Here is an 11,451-nt window from a genome sequence, read left to right on the forward strand (position 1 = left end):
CTTAAGTTTTTATAAATGTTATTTGAAGATGTATAATAATAATTATTATAATCTATGTCTTATGGTACCGTGAAACCTAAGCAAAGTAAGCACTTTGCCACTTTTTCATGTGTCAAAAAGTTTGATTCGCTTTAAAAAAATATAATTGTATGAAAACGTAATGAGTAACCTGCACCTAGACGTAGTAAATTTAATGAAAATTTACATTATTACTAAATATCTATTTCATTTTTGTAAATTATAATATTTTAAGCATAAAAACAATTATGGCAAAGTTAGCTGTCACTTCTGGTAAATTTGCCATATGAAAGAAAAAATGAAATTTTTGGAGTTTATGAGGTTAAAAAGTAATATATTTGCACTCTTCCTATATCCCGTAAAATAAAGTAAAAACTTTATATTATTTAGCACTGGTAAATTGACTCTCTAAGTAGGTGGCAAATTCACCAACCTTTCCAAAATATTTCCTATATAAGAAGAAGTTAGGGTTAGGGTTGTCAAATAAAAATGTTTTCGTAGTAGGAACAATTTAGTAAAAGTAAAAAAAAAAAAACATAATCAATTACTTCTAGTTAGTTTCTTAACTTTGAATTGTTTTACATAATAAAACAAAAAAAAAATAGTATTCATTAAACTAACTTTTTTTTTAATATCACACATTACACGACATTCCTAAAAGATTTAAACAATGACAAATTCTTGATTCAAGATCTTGATTGAATATAAAAATTGTTGTTATTTTAAACTTGATAAAATATTCATCAGAAATTTTGTGGCAGCCCTAACCACCCACAAAACATGGCAAAGTCACCATCACAGACGTTGTGATTGGGGTTGTTGAATTTACCAATACCAATTGCGAAGTAAAGGTAGCTTGTAGCACAGTAAATCAGCTTTTATTTAGCTAAAGAACATTATGTTAACATAATATCAAAAAAATACTTACGTAGGCAATGCTTTTCCCGTTTGTTTTTGTAAAGCCGCGTATAAACTAAGCGCGGCAAACCATCGAACATAGGCGCGCGCGGCGGCCGCGCACTATGTAGACGGGATCGCCGCGCGCGGCGACGCGAACATTGCCGCGCTCGAACGTGCCGCGGGGCGATCCGCTCACTGTCGGTTTTTGAGACCGCATCAAAGGAGCTTCAGGCGTTCGCTCGCGCGCCGTGTGGACGGTTTGTAGTTTTGGTGATTCGGCTCGCGCGGCGTATACGTAAAAATGGACAACGAAAAGTGCCGTTTACTAATACAATTGTATGGCGCTAATGAATTTTTGTGGAACAGCAAATCCTCCCAATACCACAATAAATCGCTGAGGTATGATGCGTGGGTAGAAATCAGTAAGAAAATGGATATACCTATTCCTGACTTGAAAAAGAAAATGACTACACTTTTGGCGTCCTACAGAAGAGATGTTCGTGATGGATCGCCTGCCGCGCGCGGCAACTACGTTCAACTCTGGTCGAACATTGGCTCGCGCGGCTGCCGCGCTTAATTTATACGCACCTTAAAAGTTCCGGAGCACTAAGTTTCATACCGCCAACATTCGAAAAAAGTAACCGCCGAAAATGACATCTCAAAAACAAGCTGGGTCGCCACATCTCATTCGGTGTTGCCATTTAACTCATAAATTTTACTATACAGGCATGCATACATGACAAAAAACTGATAATAAGATGTGACTACAGTTTTTCCCTCAGAAGTTGGCTATGGCAAAGTCTGCAACCGTTGGCAAAGCTAGCAGGTTTTACCGGTAAAAGTTTAGTTACCTCACAATTGCAGAATTTTCAAGTTTGGGATGGCCTACATAATATATACCTATAGTATAATGTACTTAATATTATAAAGCTGAAGAGTTTGTTTATTTGTTTGAACACGCTAATCTCGGGAACTACTGGTCCGATTTGAAAAATTATTTCGGAGTTAGATAGCTCATTTATCGAGGAAGGCTATAGGCTATATACTATCATCTCGCTAAGACACAGCTAGTAGTTACTAGTAAGTAGTACATAATATTACTTGGAAACACTATGAAAACATACTATTTACATATACATACTACTCAACCAATAGAAGAAAAATCTTGTAAAACAATGTAACAACTAATGGACACTTGTGAAAATTCAGTTTCAAAATGCTTGATTTTAATCTTTCCGTTGGTAAATAATATGTTATTATTTTTTAAATGATTAGGCATTTGCGCAGTACAAAGTTGCATACGTACATGCATATTTAACGTATTTGTTAATAACCTTACATATTGTCAAGAAGTATTAATTAAAAATTATAATGAAGGTATGTAATGAATGACTCGAAGGCACGAAAAAAAAATTGACAATAAAGCCGTTTCATTTGTAAAATATATTGATTTTTCTATAAATATGTCTTATAAATAGAAGGGCCTATTCAACAAATGAGAAACAAAAGTAATTAATTGTTATGTTATATTGTGTTACCAAAAACTAAGAGAGTCTAATATCGTTAATTTCACTTTATAATACCTACATTAGCTGTACTAAGTACTCAAGAATTTATTTAGTCATGTGTTACTTTTTTACTTTAAACTACCAATATCATGTTAACTTACCTATAATGTTAGGACTTAGGCGTAGCGATGCTACGCTATAATTATCTAATATTTTTAGTGATACCAGAGCAAGTAACTAGAGTTTTTATAAACTCAATTCCTAACTCGAAAGGGAAAAATCGGAACCCATAAAGGATCACTTCGTTGTCCGTCTGTCTGCCTCTCTCTCCCTTTTTCTCAGGAAATATCAAGCTGAAATTCTTCTGAAATTTATACTTAGGTATATTGGACAATGGACACTTACACGTGCGATGCACTTAAATATCTTACTCATTACCCATCGAGTTTTACCTTCAAAAATATATACGTATGTAAAAATATAATATATAAATAAGAGATTATGTTGTAGACATTCATTTGAATAAAAATTTTCAAACATAGCGCTCGCTATGTTGTTTTTATTATTATGTTTAGCGGCAGTGCTGTGGTATACAGTATTTAGATATAAAAGAAAAAGATTATATGAACTCGCAGATTTGCTACCGAGCCCTGAAGGAATGAACAATTTGCTCGGCATAATGCAACATACATTTAAAGGAACAGATGGTGAGTATTTTAGAGGTAGTTCAGCAATATTTCAGTATTTTTCATTTAATATTTTCTAATAAATATCTATAATCCAAGAGCCCACGACGGCCAGACTTTCCTTTTTTTCGGAAAGTTGAAAGTTTCTCTGTATATGTATCCTATACAGATAAGAACGACCAGCGACTATCAAGTTTGGGTTGTGGTTACTTTGGCAGGAAACAGGTAGTTTACAAAATAGAACAGTAGGTTTATAATATTTATAATAGTACCTAACTTTCATTATAGTTTAAAAGCTAAATTTTATATATGTTACTTGGGGACCTATTAAAAGATGGTACCTAAGTAGCCGGACAGTTTTCATGGTTCTTGGTTCTTCGTTTGGCAGGGAATGAAGAAAACTATACCTGAATAAATATTACTTTTCCACAAGTACCGTGGTCATTCACAGAAAATAATTAAAACCTATTAATTTAAAAAGTGGCATTAATTATTGTCTTCTTTTTCAGTTGCGTTCCATGTTATAAAGGAATTCACCAAGTTTTGTGAAAAAAGCGGAGGAATTATTAAATTTTGGGGAGGACCAATATTTTTCGCAGGTTTTTGTATTGTATACCTACGGTGCACTTACCTATATCAAACGAGCGAATGCTCAATGCTCATTCTAACCCCATTAGTGTAAACAGGCGTAGAGCTTTCTTTCGTTGTTCTTATTGCGTTCGAAAATATTCTATGTCATGTTCTTACTGATCAACACTGAATACGAGTTTTCGTTTACATTAAAAGATCACGAGAAAATGCTCTTGCTCTAGCTCTAGCTCTATGTTCGTTTGATGTTAATGCATCTCTACAATAATTAGAGGTTTTTTTATTTGACTAAAATATCTAAATATTTACATATAAGCAGTCCATTATAGGTCTACCAGAATCTGATGGCATATTTATATTTACGAAATAAAAGATTTTCATATGGCAATTTTATTTGACAACTATCAAATTGGTTGTCAAATTATTTGTCTTCTTTGCAATTGATGAATAATTTTTAAGATTTTGTCTAAAAAATCTTCGAAAATGTCGAAAAAGCCACTGCGATCACAAGCAAGAGGTGTTGTTTATAATGTGTATAGAAAAACATTCGATGAAGAAGGGTCAAACACATCACAATTTTCAATTTTGAATATTTTATTGGTAAGTTGGACTTACCCGTTTTGATACTTAAAATAAAAAATATTATAAGTAGGTAACTATAATATTGTTTGTTGATTACTTACAATATAATTTTATGAAAACTTATTACAGGAGTTTCCAATACGGCTATTCGTCAAGTCCAAGCTGTCCAAGTCAATTTTATAATGTGTAAATACTAATAGTCTTTAATACTTACTTACAAAAATAAACATAGTTTTATTTTATTTTTATTTTATTTTATAAAAAATTATTAGCAATCTAGTTTTGATCTACATTATCATTACATCCATATTTTTACATGGCATAATGATAACGAATATACAAATATAGGTATGTGTAAATAATAGTATGTATTACATAGATAAAAGTAATATGTATATTATACATGTAAGTATGTACCTACATAATATTAAGTGGATATCTCATTATTAAGTACAGTATTGTTCACTTATGTAATATGACTAATGATGTTGAGGACAAAATAAAAAATAAGCAGTATCAAGATCGTTCAGTCCATTTTCCCTAGGGTTGCACACTCAAAATTTTGATTTCCCAATTTGCCATCAGATTCTGGTTTACCTATACAATTCAATATTAATTATTATATATTCAAGAAAACTTGACTTATTTACATATAAAATGAAATAACTATTTTACTTATGGCTTAGACTTATGGTATAATATTATGTAGTTCGTTGCCGATTCAAAGTATCTAGGTATCTATTTATTTCCAGGCTCCTGAAAAACAGTTAAAACCAGTAATATTAGGAGCCTAGGTCATTTAATGTATATATAGCAAATTATGGTGGAAAATAAACGATTTATTTTATATAACTTTACTTTACAGGTGTTATGAGACCGAATGATGTTGATTTTATATTAAAGAACTTCCCAGAAAAGGAAAGTCGAGAGAAGTTACTCAGAGAATTTACTGGAAATGCTGGGATTTACGCACCTGGTCAGTAAATCAATTATACTTAATTAAAATAAAATGAAAAAATCCACTACTACCTACTTAATTTTACCTTAATTAAGAGTTTCATGTTAATTTGTTGTTTTGGTTGAAAATAAATCATAAGCTGTAAAAACATATTTATGTCTCCTAAATACGCAAAAATTGTATTTAATGGACAAATAAATAGAGAAACATTGTATAAAAAATGAAAATATATTTTATGACTACGGCCTCGAAGAATAAAGTACCTAACTAGTTAGTAGCCGAGTATTAAGGCACAAATATTATTTTAAATGACTTTGTATAAGTGCAATAATGTAGGTATGTATTTTCAATCAATTAGCAATCTTTATAATAATACGTATAATTATAAAATCCTCGTGTCATAGTACTAAATACTTGTAACCAGACTTCTGTGAAATACTTAGTTTGACAGATTTCAATGATAATTTTGTGAAGATATTTTTTTGTTAGATCTGAGTGTTCTCAATATTATTTATACCCCAGTTATAAGGGTGTTCTGATCAACAGAACAATTTGGGGGCCAGCTAGTACAAATCGACGATCATTTGTTGGGTCAAAGCAGGCCATTGTGAAGAGGGCACAAAACATTGAAATTTAAACAAATGCTTGTTAACTATAATTTTAGTGCCAATTTGGACGCGTCGGAGGAAGATCATGGTGCCGGCATTTTCTCCGAAAATAATAAATGGTTTCTTAGATACAATTGTCGCCCAAAGTGAAAATCTTACTGAGCGTTTGGCGAAAGACGATCGTATTGGTACTGGGCAGTTTAGCATTTGGCCGTATGTTACTGGTTTCACTTTGTCCACTATTGCAGGTGAGTTCTGAACAAAGTACAAATTAGCAGAAATGACGACATTTTTATCGTGTGTAATAAATAATTTTACTCAAAAAAAGAACGTATGTGCCGAGCACACGTGTCAGAAGTGAAACTTCTTTGGCAAGATTTAAAGATATCAAAATCGTCGCCATACTCCATGACGTGACGATATTGCCATGACCCGACCTTGAAATTTTAATCTCAACGTGCCTAAAGAAGTTTCTCTTCAATAGGTAATAGGTACCCAATGTAAAAGGTAAATTTGGCGAATGTTTGCATGAAGACGGAAATACAAATTTTTATATACCCCTGAACAGGAACGAAGCTCGTAAGAATCTGAAAATAAAACGCAATGTCCAAAACTTTACCTAAAACATATTTTTTGCTTCAAACCGGGTCTTTCACATTAAAGTACCTACCTAACAAGAATTTAATAGTTTCAATGTCAATTTATTTTATCTAATTACTCTGAATTATATTTTTACTTACCTACGTATCCTCTAGAATTTAGATTCTAGCATATTGTTAATTAATTTTCCAGAAACGTCCCTCGGCGTGAATCTGGACATCCAGCGAAATCCAGACATACCGTTCTTAAATGCTATTAACCGCACATTATTTTTAATGACAAAACGGATGTTAACTGTTTGGTTGTGGCCCGACTGGTTATTTAGACTAACCCCATCATATAGAGAGGCTCAGAAATGCAAGCAGATTATGAATGGTTTAACTAATAAAGTAAGTATTACTTATGTTTTGTGGTAATTTATTTCGTAATTTTACCATTTAGTGAAGAACAAGAATATTTAAGACATTCCTTTTTAGCGTTCCGTACGCAAAGTGTAAAACGGGACCCTATTATTAAGCCTCAGTCCGTGTCTGTCTGCGCGAGTCCGACTCGCACTTGGCCGGTTTTTTAATAAATAATGTATCTCATATTAATTCCTTTATTTATATTGCAAAAGCATTTTGCACTCTATAAACTTGTGGTTTTTATTTTTATATTATTCCAGATAATGCAAGAGAGACGAGAAATACTGAAGGATTTTAATGGTAGCAGACTTAACAATAATTCTATCTATGGTAAGTATGTATTTATTTACGATAAAAGTAATAATCTTTGTAGAGACAAGTCTTTTTATATTTTTTTATTATTTATCTCAATTAATTATTTTACTATAAACAGCTAGGTACCATAAAACCTAAAATTAGGTAGGTAGAATAATATGATAATTAACTAGGTACAACTAGAATTGCCCTTTATTTCGACTAAAGCTAAATTTATCGTAGATTTACGTAAATACCTTCATCAGCAAGCGAGTCGATTCAGTTATTTTAAAAATTGTTTTAAGACTTCTATTGAATGCTTAATTTTAGGTCAAGGTGAACACCAAGTAAAAAGTTTCCTAGATCACCTAATAATGCAGTCTAGAGTCAATAAAATGACTGATACAGAAATAAGGGAAGAAATTTTGGTTTTATTGATAGCGGGAACTGATACCTCTGCTGTAGCGATATGTAATACTTTGAAGCTATTAGCAATGTATCCCGAAGTACAGGCTAAAGTTTATAATGAGTAAGTGTTTTCTCAAGACATTTCTAATCTCATGATGTAATGTAATGGACTCTCTTCACAATGAGCAAAGTTGGCCCAACAAATGATCGTCGATGTTTGCCGCCATTACAGTATTATGAATAAACACCTACAATGATGGCCGATCATAGACATTAAGGCTCTCTACATTATCGTGGTTGCCTCTACTCGCCCAACGCTGCTCATTGTGAAGAGGGCCCATTATTAACAGATTGAATATTATAATTTGTCAAGGAAATATATAAAAATTGCAATTGTATCTTTTTGTAAACTATAATAAGAATATAATCGTAATATAATAATTAATAAGAAAATATTTCAACCAGTCTAACTATAAATATAGGTAACTTATAAAATAAAACATTTGATATACAGTCCTGATTTTGGTCCTATTATTGAGTTTTCCTATCTACTGCATTTTTTTTAAATAAAATATCAAATTTCATGTAAGAGCTAGCGCTCACGAGCAACTTTGTCTCCGCAACTATTTTATCTCTCCACCCATGGGCTAGTATGAAAGTGCGCGCACGTAGCGACGCAACTCCCCATACAAATTGATGGGAGAGACAAAATAGTTGCGGAGACAAAGTTGCTCGTGCGCGCTAGCTCTTACGTTATTCGATAAATATACATTTTTATCAATCAGGATAATGAGCGTCTTGAAGGATGACCGTCCACTTGACAAAAATAGTCTCAGAGACCTCGACTATTTACAAAGAGTTATAAAGGAATCCCTCCGACTATTCCCTCCTGTACCAATTATTGGAAGAAAACTCGATACTGAAGTTAAATTACGTGAGTTATTTCGTAAAAAAATATCAAGAATTCATTACATAGGTACATACTTCTACTAGATTGCTGTAAACACAATCTTGCATCCTATGTGTAAAACAAAGTTTCAAATAATAATTTTAAGATAAAATCATTATTATCTTTGTAAGTACCTATATGAATAATATAACGGGTATATAATAATAACGTGTCATGAGGTCACAGTTGATGCAAAATTACCTAAATTACTTTAAAATGTGCCTACTTATTCTTTACAGAGGATTTTATAATTTTCTTCAATATACTTAATTATTTTTGTTAATTATAACATTTATTTTAATTTCTAGCGGTTAAATTTCTGTAATTACATTATAATTAATGTACAATTCCTTTATTTAAATTGAATATTTGTGTGATTATTCATTATTTTAAGCTAAATCCTATTTTGCTTCCATTTCAATAGCTTCTGGCGCCATACTCCCTGAAGGAGCAGAAGTTATAATATCTATCTGGGGCATTCATCGAGATGTAAACAACTGGGGATCCACAGCAGAATGCTTTGATCCAGATAGATTCCAATCAAAGGAAGATGGCGGTCGCTTTATACCGTTTGGTTCAGGGCCGAGAAATTGCATTGGTGAGTACAAAATGCCATTTGCTAATTCAGGAATAGATTTGTTTATGCGGTAGATAGTTCCATTTTGTTCCCTATCATATTATTCTTGTGAATTACTCAATATAAGAATTCAGATTTCGTGAACACAAAAATATTATCTGTGTGGTTTTGATTTGTTTCCGTTTCTAAATAAATGGTCAGTTTTTTTTAAGTTCAGTTGTTATAGATTTTTTGTATAGTTTAATATGACGTGGTTTCTCAAAGTAGTCTACGATTACATCCTATTTGACTTCTTAGAACTAACTTTTTTGCAGAAGTTATAAAAGTTCTTGCTTAAGTTAACGGTTAAAACGATTAAAGTATAGATCAATTACTGTTTCTTTCAGGATATCAATATGCGTTGACTGGTATTAAAATAGCACTTGCAACAATACTTCGACACTACAGAATCGTGGGTAAAGAAGCAAGTAGCCCTGTACCAACAATGGATTTGAAATTTTCCATAATGCTGAGAGCAACAGATGATTATCAGATTTCTTTGGAACGACGTTGATGTTTAGCTATAAGTTATATTATTTAAATAAACGAAATTGTTTTTGAAAACGTTTGATTTTTATTCTAAGATTATCCGTTTCTGAGATTTGTTGGTATTTTGAAATATCTAATTTTAATAGACTTTTCGATTTCTACGTCAGAATAGGATGCATAAAGTATTATTCTAAAGGTTTCTTTCCTTTGAGGCTCACAATAAAAGCAAAATATTATATCTGAATAAGGTAAAAAAAAACAAATAAAACACGAAAAGCTCGATCAAAATTTATTAACGCCAAACACGACTATTACATACAGTATGATAATTTCAAACGGTACGATCACAAATTTTGTTTTAGTCTACGAACTCTGCCTTCTATCGCAGTTAGCATATAATATAATGTTTTTAAATCATGACTTTCATTCCGTCTAATATCTACAGCACTAATTGTAGGTGATAATATGCAGTTTTGATTTATTATTTCACGTTTTTTGATTTTCACTTGCAAGTTCTCATCTTGTCTTCCGCTAGGCTTCATTGTACACGCTTCTACGTATATATGTGATGGTGAAAATGTATCGAGTTCATTTGTTAGCCGTCTTTTAACTGCAAATATAATAAAAGATTGATAATAACTGCATCAAGATAAGCCAGATCATTTTTATATTGCTGTTAAATTATAGTTGATGAAAATTCTAACTCTGTACAAAATATTATTTCGGTAACTTGATTAATATTTTCTAAAAACTAACTATTTTTTCACAATTATTTTGAATTCATATAGTTACTTAGTACCTAGATATAAAAAAATATAGGAAAAAAATTGAGACATTCTTTGATAGTAATTACATAATGGCTGAACTTACCATTCTGTTTAAATCGTATGATTTTTTTCGATAAGAGATCACTGTAATATCGACATGATGATGCCATCTGATCTTCTATGTGGTCTCCGCTGGTGTGCACTAAATACGAACAAATAAATCGGAAACTATATAAAAAAATAATTTGGAAAATCCAAAAGTGCACGCCTCATAATTTTTTTTTAATAAATATTTATTAATTATTATTTTTGTTTATTTAATAACAATTAAACCACATCGAATCAGACCCTGAAAAATGAAAGGGTTCTATTCCTGAGCATACTCAAGCGTAAGAGAAAAAAAAGACTCGATTAGTAAAGTATTTCGGTCGCTATCGTGTTAACAAGAAAAAGGATCCGCACATACAGACACACGGACGTCCAAGACAGAACTTTTTTAAACTGTTTTTTAACTAGTTTAAATAACAAAAATGACATCAAAAATATCATGAACGTTAAAAATAGTGTTTTTTCTTAATATGTGTGTGTATGTATTATTGCACGCCTCATAAGCGAAGCGTTGAGGTGGGTACTACTGTCACTTCGCGCAAAACATCTGATTTTTCAAACTTAAAATGTCTTTATGTATCATACATTGCACTTGTAAGATAATACATACACACACATATTAAGAAAAAACACTATTTTTAACGTTCATGATATTTTTGATGTCATTTTTGTTATTTAAACTAGTTAAAAAACAGTTTAAAAAAGTTCTGTCTTGGACGTCCGTGTGTCTGTATGTGCGGATCCTTTTTCTTGTTAACACGATAGCGACCGAAATACTTTACTAATCGAGTCTTTTTTTTTCTCTTACGCTTGAGTATGCTCAGGAATAGAACCCTTTCATTTTTCAGGGTCTGATTCGATGTGGTTTAATTGTTATTAAATAAACAAAAATAATAATTAATAAATATTTATTAAAAAAAAATTATGAGGCGTGCACTTTTGGATTTTCCAAATTATCTTACAAGTGC

At 31.6% G+C, this 11,451-nt stretch overlaps 1 protein-coding gene across 1 annotated transcript; it reads left to right on the top strand.

The window, feature by feature from the left end:
• Nucleotides 1–3,105: 3,105 nt before the first annotated feature.
• On the top strand, nucleotides 3,106–9,640 carry LOC149904849 (cytochrome P450 4C1-like). Its single transcript, XM_090107589.1, has 10 exons — nucleotides 3,106–3,133; nucleotides 3,622–3,711; nucleotides 5,148–5,258; nucleotides 5,905–6,096; nucleotides 6,641–6,837; nucleotides 7,113–7,182; nucleotides 7,477–7,675; nucleotides 8,340–8,488; nucleotides 8,928–9,101; nucleotides 9,467–9,640. Exons 1-10 carry the CDS (start codon nucleotides 3,106–3,108, stop codon nucleotides 9,631–9,633), a joined length of 1,377 nt encoding a protein of 458 aa, XP_089963715.1. The 3' UTR covers nucleotides 9,634–9,640.
• The last annotated feature ends 1,811 nt before the right edge of the window (nucleotides 9,641–11,451 follow it).

The sequence above is a fragment of the Colias eurytheme genome, chromosome 11 (genome assembly GCF_061535395.1).
Source record: "Colias eurytheme isolate Ceu_HAF_F1 chromosome 11, ilColEury1 Martin Lab GWU primary, whole genome shotgun sequence".
NCBI classification, from domain to species: domain Eukaryota; kingdom Metazoa; phylum Arthropoda; class Insecta; order Lepidoptera; family Pieridae; genus Colias; species Colias eurytheme.